The sequence below is a fragment of the Oratosquilla oratoria genome, chromosome 26 (assembly GCF_046742065.1).
Source record: "Oratosquilla oratoria isolate Oo_2021 chromosome 26, ASM4674206v1, whole genome shotgun sequence".
Taxonomy (NCBI): Eukaryota; Metazoa; Arthropoda; class Malacostraca; order Stomatopoda; family Squillidae; genus Oratosquilla; species Oratosquilla oratoria.
In genome coordinates this window covers 56929584-56952083 of record NC_134802.1, presented here as the reverse complement: position 1 = coordinate 56952083, position 22500 = coordinate 56929584, and the positions used below count along the sequence as shown (strand labels likewise).

The 22500-nt window shown below is 49.8% G+C and overlaps 1 protein-coding gene across 1 annotated transcript in view; it reads right to left on the bottom strand.

Moving 5' to 3' along the window:
• LOC143039623 (uncharacterized) overlaps positions 1-22500 on the bottom strand; it is a 485892-nt gene that overhangs the window by 164095 nt on the left and 299297 nt on the right. The window contains exon 6 of the mRNA XM_076209893.1: positions 4239-14342. Coding sequence (XP_076066008.1) covers positions 4239-14342 — 10104 coding nt within the window. The remainder of the gene's footprint in view (positions 1-4238; positions 14343-22500) is intronic.

The following is a 22500-nucleotide window of genomic DNA, read 5'->3' as shown; positions in this document are numbered from 1 at the left end:
GGTAAATCACGCACTCAATATCCTGAGGGAAGGAAAAGACTAGAGAAGCCAGAGAAATAAAGTCACGAAAATACGAGTAGGGTCGTGGGCCAATTATGGAAAATTAGAATACTTTACTCCTCGGAACGGAAGTCACGCGATGCAAACAATTGTAAATAAACGACAAAGATGAATGTAAATGCAACCCATTTCCACATCAAAAATCATGTAATTAGTTGAAGGAAACTCTCACGGTAGTGCAACGTAAGTTCATGCTTTGCAGACGAATGACAATAATTTCAGAAATGGCTGGTGCATTTGGAGGATATAAAATGTCGACATTTCACTCACTACGCGGGAAACAGACGACATGGCCGTGGGGTTCCTATGTATACTAAACACCTAAACCAGGCTTAATCGAGACTTTGTAATACATATTCATACTCTGAAACGAAATAAATCATGGACATAAAGAGGGAGGAGGGCCAATATCATTACGATAATACCGTCATCAGAGACATCTTAACGGGAACTGAATAAAGTTCTTTATATCGAGGTTTCAATGCCCGTGACGTCACGACGACAATGCTGGGCGGGTGCACGTTCATGGCGCAACGGTTATGGCCCGTGCAAGTTATAACATATTTATTTGTTGTTCCCAAACAAACTTACAATATTCAAACCATCTGCTAAACTTAAAACGAATACGAAATAATATATATTTCATGCTCAGTCTGTACCTTATCTGAAGCGGGGTGAAATATATTACAACACAAATTTCCACTTTCAACGCCAAACACAATATGTCACCTTATCTATCTTATCATAAAGTACTCACACCGACTTACGAAAACAGGACTGTAAACACTACATGTATTCTGTAACCGCCTGTGTGTGTGTGTGTGTGTGTGTGTGTGTGTGTGTGTGTGTGTGTGTGTGTGTACGTGTGTGCGTACAAGTAAGCCTATTTTCTTTACCAGATCCAAAATATGAATTACCAGATGTAAGATAAAACACAATGATCAATATTCTAACATTATATTACAGAACACACACACAGAGGAAATATCCTAAACATTAAAAAATAACTGAACCGTATAAGACAAATTGGTAAGCAATAAATGAACACTCAACTAAATATTTTAGACAAAACTTAAGAGAAAACCGTTACAGATCGCGCGCGTCGTCGTCGACATGACGTCAAGTCGGTGAAAACGAGACCAAAATGGCGGCGGTCAAGTACTTTCTCGACCTGAACCACACATCGAATGGATGACCGGGAGACCTTTTAGTCTCTGAGAAGGCCAACTTATAAATTAGAAAATAAATATATCAATTAAAAAGAAAGAAAATAAAAGTGTTTATAATGTAACGTAAATTTACTTCATCTATTTGTCGACCACATACCATTCCAAGAATATTTTTCTTTATCAGTTATTATCAGAAACACAACACAACGATAAGAAATACGTCGTAATAAATATATAAATAGTACAAGTTAACAGATCACGAATGGTCTTGTGTATATATATATATATATATATATACAGATATATATGTGTGTATATATATATATATGTGAATATATACATTATATATGTATATATAAATATATATATATATATACAGTATATATATATATACACACACACACACACACACACAAGCTTCCCCCATCGCTATTTTGTCGAGAAAGTGGGGCCAGACAGGTGGGGGGAGGGGGGGGGGGGGATTAGAAACGCGGGAAACGCGTTTCGTTGCCCCCTCCCCCCATTCTCCCCCACCCCCATCCTCCCTTCCCTCTGAACGCGGATGGAAATCAAGACTTTTCCTCCCTTCCCCCCTTTCCCCCTCTCCTCTCATCTTTCCTTCCCCCTCTCCCTCCTCCCCTCGTCTTCCATCCCCCTCCCCCTCCTCTCCTCTTCCATTCCCCCCTCCCCTCCACTTCCTTCATCTTCCCTTTCCCCTCTCCTCCTCCTCCCCTCCACTTCCTTCATCTTCCCTTTCCTCCTCCCCTCTCCTCCCTTTCCCTTTTCCTCTCCTCCTTTCTTTTCCCCCTCCCCCCTCTTCTCCCCTTCCTTCATCTTCCTCCCCCCTCCCTCCCCCTTCCCCCTCTCCCCCTATTCTTCTCCCTCCCCTCTCCCCCATCCTCTAAACTAATCCTCTACAAGGTCAATAGTTTGATTAAATCACCTGACGACATAGATAGTTTTAGTGTGATTGTGAAAGTTATAAAAAATAGATTTAAAAAATAACAAATAAATCGCTGGGAAAATATCTCATAATTAACGAAAGCTCAGGCGTAGATTTCGCTGTTCAAAACTATCCCCCCATCTCCCCCTCCCCCCTCACATATGGCGAAATATAAAGGCTTTCTCATTTTCGCGTGTAAAATAATGATGATAAAAATAATAATAATAATAATAATAATAATAATAATAATAATAATAATAATAACAATAATAATAATAATGATAATAATATTGATAATAATATTAATAACAAAAACGATAAGAACAATTACAATAAATTAATGAAAATGCTATCAATAACACAAATTTTGTCGACATTTTCCATCTCAAAACACCCTCAGATTCGACATGACGTCATATCGTTCACAAACGATTCGTGACGTCACAGACCTCCCTGTCTGTGGGCACATTCTATTATCATTATCATTATTATCAATCAGTTATTATTATTATTATTATTATTATTATTATTATTATTATTATCATTATTATTATAATTGTCATCATCATCACCATTACTATCCAAAGAGACTGAGAATGATCAGCTGAAAATAGAGACTTACACAAGACGAGGTATCGCGTACATGTACACGTACACACACACACACACGTACACACACACACAAGTACACACGCACACACAAACACACAACAGTGGTCAACCCTAATGCGCAGTGCAAGTTAAACAGTGGCATGCACGCGCAGCTGAAGGACCGGTCGGGTCTGTTGTATAAGCTGCACATGGTCCTTAAGAATATAAACACACACATACATACATACATACATACATACATACATACATACGTACATACACACACATATACATACGTACGTACGTACATATATACGTACATACGTACATACACACATACATACATACGTACATATATACGTACATACGTACATACACAGATACATACATACGTACATACATATATACGTACATACATACATACATACATACATACATACGTACATACATACATACATACGTACGTACATACATACGTAAATACATACGCACATACATACAAATACATACATACGTACATACATACATACACAGTCCTCAAGGTGTTCATTAACAAATATCCAGATCTCACAAATCCAAAGAATGACGTCATTTTGTAATAACAAACAAATAAACCAATAAATAAAAGATTGGATAAATACAAAAATTAAAACATAAATAAACAAATAATCTAGAACCGGGATAATGTTGTTTTTCTTCATCTCATAAAACCCATTTATAGGAAAAAAAAAAAAAACACACACAAACACTCATAAATCTGAAAAGACAAACATTGCGAGAAGTAAACATTCCACATTTGATTCTGGAACGTAACCAACCCACAAGTGATAACGGTCCTTCCTCGGCCTGCGCCGTACTGTTGTCACCGGGCGCAGTGTGGGGGCCAAGAAAAAGAAGAAGATGAAGAAACAGAAGAAGAAGAAGAAGAAGAAGAAGAAGAAGAAGAAGAAGAAGAAGAAGAGGAAGAAGAAGAAACAGAAGAGGAAGAAGAAGAAGAAGAAGAAGAAACAGAAGAAGAAGAAAGAGAAGAAAAAGGAGAAGAAGAGGAGGAAGAGGAGAAAGAAGACGAAGAAGAAGAAACAGAAGAAAAAGGAGGAGGAGGAGGAGAAAGAAGACGAAGAAGAACACAAAGAGGAAGAAACAGAAGAAGAAAATGAAGGAGGGAAGAAGAGGAAGAAGAAGAAGAAGAAGAAGAAACAGGAGAAGAAGAAGAAGAAAGAAGAAAAATAAAAAGAAGAGATAGAAGAAGAAGAAAGAGAAGAACGCGAAGAAGAAACAGAAGAAGAGGAAGAAGAAGAAGATGAGGAGGAAGAATAAGAAGAAAAGGAAGAAGAAGAAGAAAAGGAAAAAGAGACAGAAGAAGGAAAAGAAGAAGAAAGACAAGAAGAAGAAGAAGAAGGCTAAGAACAACAAAAAACATAACAAACACAAACACCCAAATACAACTGACGAAGGTAGAGAAAGAGACGACCTACCTGTAGAAGTCCAGGTGCGGAAATCCTTCCTGAGGGAGGGGAAGCCTGGGTTCGAGAGAGTGCGTTTGGGCGTGATGGCGGAGGCGGGCGGAGGTCTGTACCCGGGGGCGTGGTACCTGGCAGATCGAGGACCACTCCCCGAGGTCACACTCTTACTGAAGAGGGACGTCCTTTCCGAGGACAAGGTGGACGTGACGGAGGGCGAGGAGAAGGCCGAGGCGGTGATGATGCTCGGAGGTGTCCTGTGGGGGAGCGTAGTAGCCTGTGTCCGGGGCAAGGACCCCGTGGACCCCGTGTGGGTCGTGTTGGACCGGGGGAGGGTCGTGGACCGGACTTCCGGGGACATCCGCTCCTTGCTCGTGTCCGGCATCGAGGACCTTCTGGCGTACCGGAAGAAGCTCAACTTCTTGGGCTTCTTGTCCTCCTCCTCCTCCGGCCCTGAGGACCCCTGAAGAGAGCCCCTGGACCCTGCGTTCAGGGACCCTCTGCTGGAGGCCGCGAGACTGCCTCTGCTGCTGGTGGTGAGTGACCCTCGACTGCTGTCGTTGAGGCGGATGTTGGAGGAACTGCTTCCGATGTGGCGGTCGAGAGAGTCCGAAGCCTTTAGGGTCGAGTCTGAGTCGAGCTGCTCGTAGCTGCTCGAGAACTCGGAGGACCTGACTCGGTCCAAGAGGTCCCCGAGGGACTCGGACCTCTCCCCCGTCGTCGGTTTCTTCTCGTCCTCGTGGTGGATCTTCTCGAGGCTCATGTGGCTCTTGGCCTTCCTCGTTTCCTGACGGCGGGCGCTTCGGCGGGCCCGGGGCACCCCGTGGTGTTCCCGGCCGTCGAACTTGTCTTCGTCGATGCCCTCGGTGACAAAGTACTGCATGTTGGTAACCACCCGCTCCTCGAGGCTGCGCTGCGAGGCCGAGGTCGCGGGAGGCCTCGAGGTGTCGAGGCGGAACGGATGTCTCGGGGAGTCGTGCGAGGCGAAGACTGTCCTCTGACTCTCGAGGGAGGCGAAGTCCTCGTTGATGATGGACAGAGGCCCCTGGCGGCGACCCGCCTTCGGGGTTCCCGGGTCTGACTCCGGGGACTGCTCGTTGTCGGTGGGGCTGTCCTCAGACTCGAAGCTGGTGCTCGTCAGGGAGCTCTTCTCTACCGAAGAGTCGATGGAGATCGTGTCGACGCCCCGGTGCTTCCTGTGGATGAAGAGCGGCGCCTTCGGACTCGAAGTGACGGGGTTTCCCCCACTCAAAGAATCGATGTCGTCGCCGTTCTCGCTCGCTCCGGAGACCTCGTGCATGAGGGCCACCAGCGAGTTCCCGATGTGATGGATCACCTTCGCCAGGAGCGGAGGCGAGGCCCCCTGCGACCCAGAACCGATACTGCCTCGGTCGCTGTCCGGCTTCATCCGAGCGAGGGAGGACATAAGCCTCTGGTAGACGAAGACTTCTTCGGAACTCTCGGAGCAGGCGCGCCCTTCGAAGAGAGAGTTGGCACTGTCCGTATCACTAGGTTCCCTACTCTGGTCGAACTTCTGGATGATCTGCTGGCACGACGCCGAGATCTGCTCCTGAAGTTCGCTTTTGATTTCTGGTTCGGCTTGGTCCAGCAGGGCGTAGGCGCCCTCGAGGTCGCTGCTGGTGTAGTCTGAAGAATCATAGGAGTCGCTCCAGGTCTCTTCCGAGCTGAGGTACTCCACGATCTCCTTGACCTGTTCGTCGTTGATTCCAGGGACGGTCTTCATCAAGTTCGTGAGTTTGGTCTCGAAGGCGACGAGCTGCGGGGGCTTGACCCTCTGTCCCTTGCAGGCGTCCCTGGTCCCTGATATCATAGTCTTGAAGAACGCCCTCATCTTGTTCATCATGAGATTCGTCTCTTCGTCCGAGCTCCAGTTGTTGAAGGAGTCCTTGCGGCTGAGTTTGTTCCGTGCCTTGGAGGGCGAGAAGGGCGGGAGGTCAACCGAGCTCCCCGTACTGGAGCGGGAGACCTTCCCCTCCGTGCTGCTCCTCTCGTCGTTCTCGGACTTGTTGTTGTTGCTATCGTTGTCGAAGCTATCGCTCTTGTTCTCCCCGTTCTTGCTCCCGGCGGAGTTGTTGGAGGAGCCGTCTTCCTGGCCCACAGTCTTGCTCTGGGTGTTGTCGTCCGCGCTGGACTCCGAGGACGACCTGTCCTTGGCCTCTTTGCTCTGAGGCGCGTCCTCCTGACGGTCCTTCAGGAGGTCGTCCGAACTGCCGATGAAGCCGCTGTCTCGGTACTTCTTCTCCGTGGACTCTCCCTGAAAGGACTCCTTCTCCTCCGTCTGGTGGCTGCTGCAGTCGATGGTCACCCTCTTGGTGCTCTTCTCTCCGCTCTCGATGGCCATCTTAGCGACCTCTGCGTTCTTCAGATCGATGATCTCTTCCTTATTCTCCAGTTCGAGCACCTCGATGGAGCGAAGCTCGCTCTTGTCGCTGTCCGACCTCTTGTCCGAGTGGTCGCTCGAGCTCTTCTTCTTCTTCCTCCTTTTAATGGTATCGAACTGACCGTCTGCCTTGTCGAAGGCCGTCTCGGACCCCGAAGACGCCTCGTCTTCTCCACTGACGTGGCTCTTCTCCGTGTCGTTCCCGTCGGCTGAGTGGTGAGAGGCGTCGCTCAGGGGGCCTTCGCCTCTTTCTGCTGCAGCGGCTCTCGAAGTCTGAAGACCCCGAAACCCACGGGGTCGGAGGAGCTTCTTCCTCGGCTGCTCGGGACTCGGGGACCCTTCGGAGTCGCTCCCGACGGAACCGCTCTCGTCTGTGTGGATGTCCGACTCGACGGAGCGAATCGAGGGCTGTCTCTCGAGACCTCCCAGCAGCCCCGTCAGGAAGTACTTCTCTAGGCGTGAGGACGCCAGGTCTGCCGGGTCGATGTCTTCCTCCTCTTTGGCGTCGACCGACTCGACGCCTTCACTGAAAATGGAACTCGAGGTCTCCGAGAAGGTGTCGCTGTACTCGCTGTCTTCATTGGCGATCCTTCTGGCCTCGGCGGGGCCGTTACCGATCTCGAAGGTGAAGTACTTCTCGAGCTCGGACGGGTCCGCCTTCTGCGTCTCCTCCTCCTTGGTCTTCCGCTCGTAGTCGCTCTCCTCGCAGCTCTCCTCGATGATGGTGTGGAGGGTGAAGTCGATGGCCCGGTTGCAGTACCCTCGAAGCTCCTCCTCCCTCTCGAAGCATTCATCTCCCGAAGACTCACTGTAGTTCGACTCGCTGTTGACCGACTCCATGTCCTCCAGCGAGTCGCACCTCCCCTCGCACTCCTCGAGGCTGACCTCATGGTAACTATCGCCGAAGTCGTACTCGTCCGTCTCGCTGAACTGGTGCTGCGAACCGTCGAGGGACAGGTCTCCCTCCTCCAGGAGGGTCTCTTCCTGACACGACAGGATGGAGTCCCGTCGCTCAGGATCCTCCTCAACCAAGTCGAACTCGGGGCCAAGTGAGGAGGTCTCCTTCTCCATGAGAGCCTCTTGCTTCTCCTCGTAGGCGAATAGGTCGCCCTCGGAGTGGTCAGGGGTGAGTGTCGTTGTTGTCGTTGTCGTCGCGAGCGTCGTCGTCGTCGTCTGCGACGTTGGGACCGGACTGAGGGGTAGGGGCGACTCGGCAGCGTCAGGAGGCCGGTCCACCTTCCGGCGCCGGACTTCCGGTGTCTTGACGAGCCTTCGAGGGGCATGGGGAGAGTCGGTCCCGAGCGTGAGGGTGAAGTAGTTCGCGAGTCCTGAAGACTCTTTGACTTCGGTGACCGGAGACCTCCGGAACTGCTGCTGCCGCTCCCTCGTCGTCAGGATGATGCTCTGGAGTTCGTTAACGTTACTCCGGTGTCGCGAGGGCGACGCGCTCCGGGAGGAGTCCGGGCTGGTGACCCGGACCGACATGACGTGACCTCCGGGGCGCCCGTCGCCCGTGACCTCGAGGATGGTGACGTCGTTCCCTTCAATGATGCGGTTGTTGCTCCGCACTGTCACTTTGTTGTTGTCGCCGGCGGTGCCTCCTTCAGGAGTCTCGCAGTCCTCCCCGGACTCCGCCCCTGAGGACCCTGTGACGACGATGCAGGTCGGTTTGATCTGGACGTCTGAGTCGGTCGAGTCGGACCTAATGTAGATCCTCCCGTGGGAGGAGGTGGATGAGGAGGAGAGTCTGGATGAGGTGTGGTCTTCATCATCCCCGACGGAGACGATGGAGACCAGGTTCCCTTCCTCACTCCCGTCAGAGCACTGAGACTCGCTATCCCCCCCGTGGAGGACAGAGTCTGCCGAAGAAGGCCCGTCAGAGTCTCTGCTCTTGTCGTCGGTGTCGAAGGTGAGGTGCCGCTGCTGGAGGGCGAAGCGACGGAGTTCTCCGTGGAGTTGCTTCCCTCCACTTCCTCCTCCTCCTCCAACTCCACCACCTCCTCCTCCACTTTCTATCACCGTATCTGCAGAGTCACTCGCGTCGGCATCCGATCTGTCGATGTCCGAGGACGAAGACACTCCGTCGGAGGAGTAGGACCTCTTGGTGCGTCTCGAGGGCACCGGGGGAGTCCTCCGGGAGGACGGAACCTCCGGAGATCGAACTCTCCTGACGGCGAATCGGGTCACGCAGTGCGGGTCGCCCCCTTCGCGTCGGTCATGGTCCTCCTCCAGGGTCCCCATAGTGACGGGGATGCTGACGGGGCCCGTGCCCCTCCGACGGAGGAGGACGTCATTCTCGCGGACGTTGATCGTCACCACGTTACCCGTGTCATCAGGGTCACCCTCGACCACGGCGCTGTCCTCGCCGCTCGAATGGCCGGACTCTCCCGAGTCCTTCTCGGTGTCCTTCACGTCTGTGCCCTTCGGGAGGCCGGTGTCGAGGACCACCCCACCTCCTCCTCCAGACACGCGTTCACTTACACTCTTAATTCCACTTCTCACTCCAAGGGGCACAAGATCGGCACTTGAGGAGGACGTTATCGAGGAGGAGGAAGAGGAGGAAGAGGAGGAGGAGAGGACCTTCTTCTTCTCCTCTGACGGGATGGGCGCTGGGGTCGACGACAGGGGCGCATGCGTCGGGGACACGTGTGGCGCCGACGGGGGAATCGGAGCTACTGTGGGTTGGTTACTGCTATCTGCGTTCTGCTCCAGTTGCGTGCTTCCGCCGGGGGAGCAGGTGGTACCAAGGGGCGCAGGTGGGGTAGCAGTTGTGGCAGGAGCAGGAGCAGGTGTTGGGGGAAGGGGAGGTTGGGTGTCGGGAGGACCAGACGGGGTTTGGGTAAGGTCAACCCCCAAGTTGGCAACACTGTGCTGGGTTGCCAATTTGGAGTCGAAATTTTCAACCCCCTCTACCTGCGACCGCTGTTCGTCTTGGCGGAGTTCACTTTCACGGGAGGGGGCGGAGGTGGAGGAGGAGGAGGTGGTGGTAGGAGGGGAAGGTGGAGGGGAGGGAGGTGGAGGGAGTGGTGGTGGAGGGGGAGGTGTATTTGGAGGTAAATCGCTGTCGTCGACATCGACAGCAGCAGCAGCAGAGGCAGGAGTTACACTGGGAGGGGCATCAACTCCGCCGCACAGCGTGGCCGCCGCTGCCGCCGCCTGTTGATCAGGATTTTCAGATGCCGAAACTCTGCTTTCACTTTCGTCAGCGCCTCCGTCGGGAGAGATCTCTCCTTCAGGAAGAGAAGAAACGGGTTTGCCCTTCTCCTTCATCTCCCCTTCCTCCTTCTTCTTCTTCTCCTCCTCCTCCTCCTCCTTGGTGTCTTGGTCCTTGACACCTCCGTCAGCGCCTCCTTCAGGAGATGCTACTTCGTCGTTATGGGTCATCACAACTTCGGAACTCGCCGTCGTCGTCGTCGTCGTCGCCGTCGTCATCACGTCTCCGGCGTTATCGTCACCTTCTGTCGTCATCACAAGATCCAGGCTCAAATGGCCACGCTCATCATGACTCATCACTACCTTACTATCACTACCATTTCCACCAGCTTTGCCCTCATCACCAACACTTACGTCATGAGCATCATCACCATCATCATCACCATCTTTTGCACCGTCGTTATCATCACTTTTCACCACGCCACTATCGACACTTGATCCACATTCACTTTCTTTCGCATCATCATCATCACCATCATCACACTTTTCTCCTTTCTTATCTAGTAGCACAGAAGAATCACCACTATCACCACTCCTATCACCACTTTTGGGAGACGACGACGGCGACGCCGACGAAGACAGAGGCGCTACTCCGGCAGCGCCTTCGTCAGGAGTCTGGAGATCGTCGAGGTTCCTCGCTACCTCTTCCTTCCCGTCCTCGACGTCTTCCTTCTTCGTGCCCTCCCGAAGGGGGAGGCCCTTGCCTTCGTCAGTAACACTAAGACTATTTCCTTGAGATTCCTGGTCTTGCTGATCGTCCTCACCCTCCTGACGGAGGGAGGCGTTGAGATCACTAAGTTCCTGAACGGTTGTCTCATTGGTTAACTTGTCTTTGGACTCCTTCTTCTCCTCCTTCTTCTCCGCCTCTCCAGCGACTACAGCAGGCTGGGGTTGGTCCTCCTGTTCCTCCTTACTGGAGGAGGAGGTAATAACGTCGTCCTTGGACGCGCTAGGCGGACTCTTCCCGTCGATTTCATCCTTGGGTAGGTCCTCCTCTTCCTCCTCCTCCTCCTCCTCCGAGGAACCTTCATTGAGGACGTACTTCTTACTCACATGTTTCTCTTCGTCAGTATCTGCGTCGCTCGAGGCCGACTCGGCCCCGAGGCCGGGCAGAAGGTAGCAGGAGGTCAGGTCGTCTGAAGAAGGAAGCTGAGTTTCCAAGTAGAAGTCCTCCAGTCCACCTCCTCCACCTCCTCCACTTCCACCTCTTGGGCTATTGGCGCTACTGCTGTTCCCGCTGCTCCTTGCTCCTGAAGGAGGGACGAGATCGTAACTACGCGTTACGTGGAGCTCCTCGTCCGTGTCCTCACCCTCGCTGCTACTACTGCTACCGCCTGAGGGGGCGGCGGTGGGGGCGGTTGTGGCGGCGGTGGTGGTGGCTGTAGTAGTAGTGGTGGTGGGGGCTGTGGCTGTGGTGGCGGCGGCGGCAGGGGTCGTCGTCACCACACCTGCAGGGTCACCCTCCATGGCTGTGACCTTCCTGGAGGCGGTGGAGGATACGTCCCCTCCTCCTCCTCCTCCTCCTCCTCCTCCCGCAAGAGCGGCCCTGGCCACCACACTCTCCTTCGGCGAGATCACTCTCTTCCGAGCGTCGAGATCTCCTCCCTCGCGTCTTCCAAGACGACGCAGGGACTGGGTCCTCCTTGACTCCTGCAGGGGCTGGGTCTTCCTCGAGTCCTGCAAGGACTGGAGGGAACCGCTCAAGGACCACCTGGGAGCTGGTAAGGGCGGCGCTGATGATGAGGGAGACAGAGCCCTCGTGATCTGTGCTCCTGAGGTCGGTGTTTTTCCTCCTGAAGAAGGCGGTGGTGGAGGAGGGTGTTGGGGTGGTGCAAGAAGGTGGTGGTGGTAGGGGGGTAGGGGGGACCGCTGCTCCCTCTTCTCTTGTCGGCCGCCATGCTCCTCTTCCTCCTCCTCCTCCTCCTCCTCCTCCTCGCCTAACGCAGAGCCCTCTCTCTCATCGCCCTGTCCCGACTTCTTCCTCTTCTTCTTCGTCGTCGTCGTCGTCGTTGTGGTCGTCGCAAGACCTTCCCCGCGGACACTACACACTCTACCTCGGTCGACGAGGTCCTCCTTACAGTGATACTCGAAGTCACTGGCCGAATCCCCGCCGAGATCACTACCCGCGGCGCTCGAGGTGTTCCTTAAATCGTCCGTCTCTGAGTCCGACGTGTGGGTGACTGAAGACTCGCGACTAAGCGTCAGGTGGAGATGGAAGGAGGGAGGGTTTGGCAATACGGAGGTGGAGGTGGAGGAGGTGGAGGAGGTGGTGGTGGAGCTGTCCGCCGCCGCCGCGGTGGCTGAGACGACGGCGGCGGCGGCGGCGGCGGCGGTGGAGGTGGCGGTAGTGGAGGAGGTGAGGTCCCCCCTCTTGTCGTGGATCCTAACCACACGACCAACTCCTCTTCCTCTTCCTCCTCCTCCTCCTCTCCCACCGCCAGTTCCTCGTCCTCGTCCCCCTCCACCCTCCCTCCCGCCACCGCCGCCGTCGTTGTGGGTACCCGCTATAACCTCCCTACCACTCCCGCTTCTCTGGATCCTGCTGCCGCTCGCCCCGGATTGCCCTGAGGGCGCTGCAGTGGCCACCGCCTTGGGCCCCTTCTCGACCGTCCCCCCGAGCCTCTCCTTCCTGTACTCCTGCTGTACGTGAGGAACCCCGCCAATGACGTGCGCATGCGCAGCCCCTGGGGGCCCTCGGGGGGCCCACTTTGCGGGGCTCCCGAAGGTTCTCAACCCGCGGCGCGGTTTCCCGTCCACGTCACCTACCGTCGACGTCGACGTCGAGAGCGACGTTCTGGCAGACGACGGGCCCTCGGACTCGGACGTGAGGTCTTCCTCGGCCCAAGTCGCGGACATAATAACGGGGTCGGGGTCCGTCTGTATGCAAATGTCCCGGCTGGACCTCCGGACGCTCTGTCCGCCTACAGTGGTACTCTGGCTTTGGGTCGCCTTCCCCTTGGTCGCTGCCGTTGTGTAAGTCTTATCTGACGGAGGCGCAGCAGCAGCGGCGGCTTTAGACGATAAGCCGCCCGCGGCCGACCTCGGTGTGACGTCAGCGTTGGCAGACTCCCTCAGTTGAGATAAGTACGAGAAGATACCATTGTTGTCCAGTCTCGTCCCTCGGTTCACGCCGGAGGCGCTGACGACGCCGCCGCCGCCGCCGCTAGCGGGCTTCGAGGAATAGTTCTGGATTTCGGCGAGGACACGCTTGTGGTACTCCTGCAGGGCGTCCGCGTCCTGGGGCCCCTCCGCCAGGTGCCGCATCGTTTCAAGGATGACCTGGTCAGTGGCCGAGAACTCCCCTTGAGGCCTCTCATTCGAGGTCCTGCTCGACTCGTTCCGACCGTGGGCCCAACGAGGGCTCGCAGGTTCTCCAAAGGCCCCCATCAGCGCCGCCTGCAGCGCCTGGGCCTCGGCCTGCAGCGCCTCCGTCTGCAGGAGCATCTGCTGCAGCTTGTCAGGGTCGAGGGTGGCCAACGGTGACGCCATCTGCTCAAGGAGGTGGTTGGAGTGTTGGTGGTGTTTGTGGTGGTCAGGGGCGGGGTTCTTCGGCGTGTGCTGGGTCGATTTGGTGGGGATGCTACTGATGGGGTTGTCGCCGAAGTAGACTAGTGGTACTCTATTACCGCCCTCTGGGGATACAACCCCGTCGTCTCGCGGGTTGGGTACTTGGAGGGAGACGTGTAAGGACGCGTCCTTGACGTCTTCGTCTGCGACTTCTTCGCCCTCGGAGCTGACGTAAACGCCCTCCGTCATGACGGAGGCGTCGACACGAGCGGCTCCTCGGGGCTGATGAGGAGGACCTGTCTTGGGGCCCTTGGTGCCTTCGGAGTCGAAGTAGTCCCAGTCACTCTCGTCGATAAACCCAGTATTGTCCGAGGAGTCGTTGACGGCGCTCGCGCTCGAGACCCTCCTCGAGGGCGACCTGGAGTTGTCTGAGTCGATGGAGGAGTTGAGTTCGGACTCTTTCGAGGAATCTGAACTGATGAAGACTAGTCTGTAATCGTCGCTCTCAGGTACGATCTTCTCGGCGTCGAGGCCGATGTCCGAGTTCGTGTCGGAGTGCCGTTGGCAGTTCGAGGAGGACCCAGTGTCCTCGAGCTCGTTCCGGGACGCCCCTGTGTCGCTCGTGTCACTACTCACTTGGGGCTTCTCACCTCTTCTCCGACCTCGACCACCGCTACTACTTGATCTGTTCGATTCTTTGGAAGGACTTGGAGGAGGAACCCCAACTCCTCCAGGAGGAGGTCCTCCTCCGCCTCCGACGGCGTGAGGCTTCTGACGCATCATGTTGGCCACAGTGAACTGGATGCCCTTCTCGAGTTCCTGTACATACCGTGCGACGTGCCCTTGGAGATCCTTCCCGGGGGAACAGGAGAGCTCGTCCTCGAAGCTGTGGCTCGAGGGGGACGTCTTCCGCGTCCCCGCGACCTGAAAGGACCTGGTTCTTCTCACTGCTGCTGGGTTGGTGGGATGTTTGCGGGGGCGTCCCGTGGTGGCTGATCCTTGAAGGTGGAGGGAAGAGAAAAAAAAAGAAAGAAGACAACGTGGTGAGATTCGGGTTGAGTGTGACTCGAGAGGGAGGAGGCGAAGGAGGAGGAAGAGGAGGAGGAGGAGGGTGGAGGGGGAGTGTGGAGGAGTAGTCGGGTTACTCCAAGAGCCACATCTCCCCTCTCCCTCCCCCCACCATCCCTCCTGCCTCCTACACCCCTGCCCTGACCCACCACCGCTAGAAGAGGAACTATGCTGAAGAAAGAGGTCTTGAACCCTGAGCTCGCCCTCGACGCCTTCAGGAGGACGTTCCTGGCGGAGAACCTTCCTGGCGGAGACCTCTACCGACGAGCAAGGGTTAGTAGACCCACATCCCACGTTAGTAGACGAAGCCGGTAGTAGCCGAAGCAAGGCATGTTAGTAGACGAGGCTGCAAGCAAGCGGGAGAGCGTCGATAGGCGAGTGAGTGTTAGTAGTAGGCGTGTTAGTGGTAGAGACGTTAGTAGTTAGTCTTCGTAGCCACAGTGGCTTCAGGAGCGTTCTCCTGAAGTCAGGGGAGAAGCGAAAGGAGAGTAACTCCTTTCAGAATCTTCAGTGAGATAGCGCAAGACACCAAGACACCTTGTGGGACCAAAAAAAAAAAAAAAAAAAAAAAAAAAAGAGAGAGAGAGAGAAAGACCTGGGTACTACAGCTGCATGCAGCTTCAATGCTGCAGCTGCAGAAGCTCTTGTTGCGCTACAAGCCGGAGCTGTTAGCTGTTAGTAGTCATGCGAGAACAAAGTGCAAACCTTCACCAAACTGGGCAATGCTCGAGGGTCCGTCGGTCAGGGTGGAACGGTGGACGGGGAGGGGAAGTGGATGGGGGAGGGAGGGAGAGGGGGAGGACGTGGGTGGGGGGGAGGGAAGGAAGGGAAGAGGGAAGGGGGGAAAGAAAGTGGAAAGAGGGAGTACATAGGAAAATGTATCCATATGAATGTATACTTATATACACATATACTCGTACATTTACATATGCATATATTCATATACATATGTATATATATATATATACATACATACATACGAGTATATGCATTGCAGACAAACTACCTCGAAAACTGTCAGTCAACAGAGACGCATAAGCACCAGCAATCTGCAGATTACAAAGATAATCAACGGTCATCAGTCGCATGGCGTAACTGATTTGTCAGAGATAACAGATAACGTCAAAAGAATGTAAAATTGTGTCGATGGGACAGTTGATCCGCGGACAAGTGATCACCAGAATCTTTTAACATAATATTTTTGTGGTATACTTTTTAACCTTATTTGACCTAACCTAACAGGGCACCTGCTCAACACATTTTTCTTTAGTATAACTGTTTTGTGATGTACTTGTTTTAAACTAGCTTATCCTAACCCAACCTAATCTAACTTAACCTAACCTAACCAGGTACCTACTCAACACATTTTCCTTAGTATATTAGTTTTGTGATGTACTTTTAACCTAACCTAGGTTAATATAACCCAACCTAATCTAACTTAACCTAGCCTAACCAGGCACCTATTCAACAGATTTGTCCTTAGGATAATAGTTTTATGTACTTTTTAAACCTAACCTAACCTAACCCAACCTAATCTAACCTAACATTTTTATCCTTGATTGACCTAACCGGGCAATGCTCAACGCACTTTTAGCATAATAGTTTTGTGATGTACTTATTTAACCTAACTTAACCTAGTCTAATGTAACCCAACTAAACTTAACCTAAGCTAACCCAACCCAACTTAACCTAACCCAACCCAACTTAACCTAACCCAACCAAACTTAACCTAACCTAACCCAACCAAACTTAACCTATCCTAACCTAACTAAATCTAACTTAACCAAACCTAACCCAACCTAGGTTGAACAATTGCCCATCTTTTACTTTCCTTATTGGGGGCAACTATCCTCTGATCATTTGTCCGCACTGTGGTAGTGGGGATGAAGTGTGTTATGACAATTTGGCAACGTTGCCAAACTTATGATGAACCACGTCTGAGTTGGATGTTTGGCAACACTGTCGAGTTGTTGCACCAGAGTTGCTCTTTATTTATTTATTTATTTTCATTTTTTACATTTTTCACTCTTTGGGTTCTACTCCCTTTGCTATCCTTGAGATATTTTATTATATTCAACGCCGGGTGATTTCATTTAACTGAAAGTGAATTTCTAATGGTGTTGAACGTTATCTTATATTGCTCCATTTAGTCGATTACGTTCACAATTTGGTTAATATGCATACGTATACTGGTACAACACGTGATCCAAAGACCATGGTGAATCACATGCACTGTACATGTAATGTGCATAAACATATGCACATACACACACACACATTATATATATATATATATATATATATATATATACATATATATATATATATATATATATATATATATATATACACAAATACATATACATGAATATAACAAAGTATGTCAATCTTTCACTTTCATTTTATTCCCAACGAGAGAGAGCTACAGAGAGTTGTTCCACTATACCAGTAAGTCTTGTGTTCAACTGAACGGAAACGGATGTGATTCAGTTCAAGGCTGGCAAGGACCAAATGGTCTGTTATTTCGCCATGCTCATTGTACGTGAAACGAGACTATTGTGTGTACTGCAGGATACGAATATCAGACAAAACTGTGTGTGTGTGTGTGTGTGTGTGTGTGTGTGTGTGTGTGTGTGTGTGTGTGTGTGTGTGTGTGCGTGTGTGTGTTCCTGGTTGCGTTATCTATTCTATTTCAGAATGCAAATTTCGTTGCAGACAGGACTCCACGAGTGTAACTATTATCCTCTATATTACAGCTGTTACAGTTGAATAGACGTACACGCCCCCCCATATATATATATATATATATATATATATATATATATATATATATATATATATATATATATATATATATATATATCTATATATATGTTCGAATCCAAACCAGGGTTGGAATCATTTGTATTGCGCTGAGAGCCGGCACTCCAACTCTTATGACCGGGGAATTGTGTATGTGTGTATGTGTTTGTATGTGTGTAAGGTAACAACATTGTTAATACATCGTGCATATATGAGGTCTGAGCTCTTGTTCGGGAAGGTAATATCTGTCGATCAAGAGTACAACACATGATCCAAGACCACGGTGAATTACACACACACACACACACACACACACACACACACACACACACACACATTCTATGCTGCAGAACAACTTAGCAGCATTACGTACATATACACATATAAAACAATCCTACCATTTACAACAACACTTGTAAACAAAAACAATCTCACAAACATTGTGACCCACTAAACAACAACAACAACAAAAATAAATCCAAAAATAACAAATGACAGTCACATCCACAGTACTGTACAGGCAAGTCTGGCCACATTCCCTCCTCCCCCTCCCAACCACCACCACATACCGTTGCACTCATACTCTCCCCCCACTCCCCCCTTCCCCCCACTCACAGTCCCCCCTTCCCCCTCTCGCTCGACATGCTTATCACAGACTTTACTCCCCTCAACTCCCCCCCCATCCCTCACTCCAATACTTCCTATTACACTCGAATAACTACACTTCCTATCTTGCCTGAATACAGGACATTTGGGCTAAGGGGGAAATGTCACATTAGAATAAAAAAAATATGACAATTTACAAAATATAAGTACGGAGGACATTCTGAAACAACATATAATCTAATATGAAATGAAAAATTAAATTATATTATGTGGCCCAAATGTCCCCTTTAGGTGCTCACGATCCAAATGTCTGGGGTCCAAACGACCGAGGCCTAAATGTCCGGGCACCAATTCGTATGTGCTGTTTTCCATGAATACAGATCTATATGTGTATATGCAAAGTAGATCACTTGGAAAAAGAAACTAACGAAGCAGAGCGCTTTCGTATATTACATCTTACGAAAGCGCTATGCTTCGTTAGTTTCTTTTTCCAAGTGGTCTACTTTGCATAAGTGAACACACGTACCCGTGTTCTTATTAGCATATGTGTATAAGTATACCTATCTATGTCTATCCATCTATCTGTGTCTATCTACCGATCTAACACTACGTGACAGTAATGGTTGCCGAAGTTATAAGATAATCAAGGTAATATGGTATTTAAGGTAATCAAGGTAATGTGGATTCAAGGTAATCAAGGTAATGTGATAATTAACGTGATCGCCAATTTCTGTCTTGATCCTGAAAGGTAATTATATGAACTGCCCGATTCTGCAGCTGATTTTGCCCCCAAATATGTACACACTTATGGTAGAGACTGTACGTCCGCTGTTCCACGCTAAGCTGCGTTATGACATTATCGGACAATTGGTCCGTGGACAACTGGTCCCTGGACAATTGGTCCGTAGGCAACTGGTCCATGGACAATTGGTCCGTGAAGAACTGGTCCGTAGACAATTGATCCGTGGACATTTGGTCTACGATGAGCTGTGTCATGCCGTGATCGGACAACTGGTCCATGCTTAGCTGTGTCGTGCGGATGCAGAGCAACTACCCACCAGACGGACACTTCTTCAGTGAAGAGGCGGATAATTGTACCCCGAGTCAGGTTCATATGTCCACGGCATTCATTATGTGTGTATGTATATGTATGTATGTATGTATGTATGTATGTATGTATGTATGTATGTATGGTAGCCCATGACACAAACGTCCGTGGACGAAACGTCTTAGATTCAAAGGATTACAAAGTAGGAGCATGCCGACAAGAGACCTTTTGGTCCATGTTATGCGTGTGTGTGCATAGCCCCATTATACCTACCGCTCCCCCTCCCTAATCCTTTTACCAACTATGGTGAATCCCTCCTAATCACTGACGCCCTTCCCCTCACCCCCCTACTCCCTTTCGCCTACACTTAACTATCCCCCCTAGCCTCCCACATCCTTCATCAAAATCCCTCAACCAACCTACGTATACGATAACTGCCTCGTGTAGGCCTTATGGTCTCTTCCTTCATTTTAATGTTCTTATAACCAAGTAGATTATGTATGCACATATATGTATGTATATATATTATGTATCTGATTAGAACACACACGTGTACAAGGGAATGCGGAAAGACATTAAGGAACATTTGTCAGTGACAACACCTTGATTTGTGACAGTCTTGTCAGCCCACGCGAGTGATATCACTCATATACACCTATTTTCAAAATCAGACTCCCCTTTTTCAAAAATGTTCGTCCAATCGCTGTAATAACTTATTGTCGTGAACGAAATCCTTTGGGAATACAGACAACACTTTTTAGGGTCAATGTGCAACTTGGGACATATGAACCTAAGACACCGTGCGAGTCAGTCGTCGACTTCCTACGGTCGAAGCCGTCACCTTGGTGGTGGCACACTAGGTATTTATTTTGCTACTCAGTTTGAGTAGAAACATCTTCGTTTACGATTGTTTTTCATTTTTCCAAATTTGTCAAATTACTCCTGATGACGTCATAGAGTGAGAAGTTGAATGACGAACTAAGAGAAGTCAAACCTAGAATACGAATGATAGACACATTGTCGAGATGTTCTTACGGAAGTCTAGAACATTGTAACTGAAGCCATTGCTACTCAAACGGAGTAGCAAAAGCAAATAGCATGCTAGTCAGGTGTGCCACCACCTTAAGTATTTATTGTGTAAATTTACTCTTTACAGAATATATATATATATATATATATATATATATATATATATATATATATATATATATATATATATATATATATATATATATATATATATATATTATACACTGGGTGTCCCCAGGTGATTTTATCCAGCTTAGAAAAACACGAGGGGACGGAGATGGGGTGGGGGGGGGATCGCCGATTAAGTGAAGCGGCCTTGTTGTGGATCTGCTGTGTCTTGCTGCATTGTGTTTGACCCAGGGCAGTTGTAGGGATGCAGGGATGACCCGTCATCCACGAGGAGCTAAGATGAAAGGGGTGGAAAGGATGGTGGATGGAAGTGGAATGGGTGGGAATAGGTTCGTGCCTCTGATTTGGCTACCTCCCTTATAAGGGGGAAAAGCTCTTAGTATATAGGATATAGAGACAGAAGAAAAGCTTATAGTAATAAACTTTTTTTTTTATAAAATCAAGGTTCTGCGAAGGCATGTATTTCGCGCTTACGAGAGAACCCATCTATTCATAATCACGCACACACACGGGTACAAAAACAAATGCACAGTCACACGCGTACACACACACACATGTACACACGCACACACACGCACACCACACACACAATAGCGTGTGCAAACACCATACAAGCATTTAAGAATAAACTAGATGCTGAGAGATACAAAGACGGGTCACTATGAGCATAGCTCCCCTTTCCGTATAATACATCTAGGTAAACACAGACACACACACACACACACACACACACACACACACACACACACACACACACACACACACACACACACACACACACACACACACACACACAACTATAATACGTACGCACGTACTCGCGATAAATTGGGAGGAGAGGCCACAGAACAGCCAACCCACCCTCCCTCCCTCCCTTCCCCTCCACCACTCCCCCTCTCCCTCCCCCCGTCACCCTCCCTTGACGCCAAACCTTTGGTATGAACAATACTGGTACTTTACGTCGTTTTCAGCATCTAGCATATGCTGCAATCCATTAAGGATACTGAGAGCGTGCTTGCACACACACACACACACACACACACACACACACACACACACACACACACACACACACACACACACGCAGCTTTCCCCACAGAGTGGTGGGTCCCAGGAACAAACTGGACGAAATGATAGTGTGTGGAAAAACCATACACGGATTTAATAACAAATTAGATACTGCGAGATAGAGACGGGATACCACGAGCGTTACTCCCCTTCCCGTAAGATAATAGATAAACACATACACACACACACACACACACACACACACACACACACACACACACACACACACACACAACACACACACATACAATGGTAGAGTTCCTGGCCGACACAACGGCGGTCCGGGTTCGAATCCCGCCCAGGGCTGAAATAATCTCATTGTCGCTGCGCTACGAGTCGTTACTCCAACTCTCGTGGGCGGGGGAGTTGGGTGTGTGTGCGTGTAAGGTCAGAGCATTACCCATAGATCAGTCATATATGAGCTCTGAAGCTCTCATCCGGGAGGGAAATTGCTGTCGATCACGGGTCCAACACGTGATCCATGACCATAGTGGTGAATCACACACACACACACACACACACACACACACACACACACACACACACACACACACACACACACACACACACACACACACACATTACATTTTTCGGACATCCGGTGTCTGGTTAAAAGCTCGTTGATCACAAAAGCGAGACCGGAAGCTCGAAATTTTTTATGACACGCTGTACTCATGTTGTGCAGGTCTGTACTGACGACAGTCCTCGTCGCTGGGGCCCCAGTGAGGCATACAGGGTTGGCCAAAATTAAGTATACACCAATTACAATGTCATACACGCTTTCTATGTGCCAAAAATTCCCAGTGAGACATACAGGGTTGGCCAAAAGTAATTATACACTTATGATCATGTTATACACGCTTTCCAAGTGCTAGAAAATTACCAATGATCCATACAGGGTTGGCCAAAAATATTTATGCACTAATGACTATGTCATACACTCTTTCCAAGTGCTAAAAATTCTTCCAGTGCTACATACCGGGTTGGACAAAAGTATGTATAGACCCATGACTATGTCATACACTCTTTCCAAGTGCTAAAAATTCTTCCAGTGCTACATACAGGGTTGGCCAAAAGTGTGTACAGACTCATGATCATATCATACACGCTTTCCAAATGAAAAAAAAAAAAAAAAAGTGAATCATATAGGGTTGGCCAAAATAAGTATACACTAATGACCATAACATACACGCTTTTCAAGTGCTAAAAATTTTCCAGTGAGCCATACAGGTTTCGCTAAAATTAAGTATACACTAATGACCATAACATACACGCTTTCCAAGTGCTAAAAATTTCCCAGTGCGACATACAGAGTTGGCCAAAAGTAAATATACACTTATGACCATGTCATACACGTTTTCCAAGTGCTAGAAAATGAAATGAATAAACAAATAAATAAATGAATA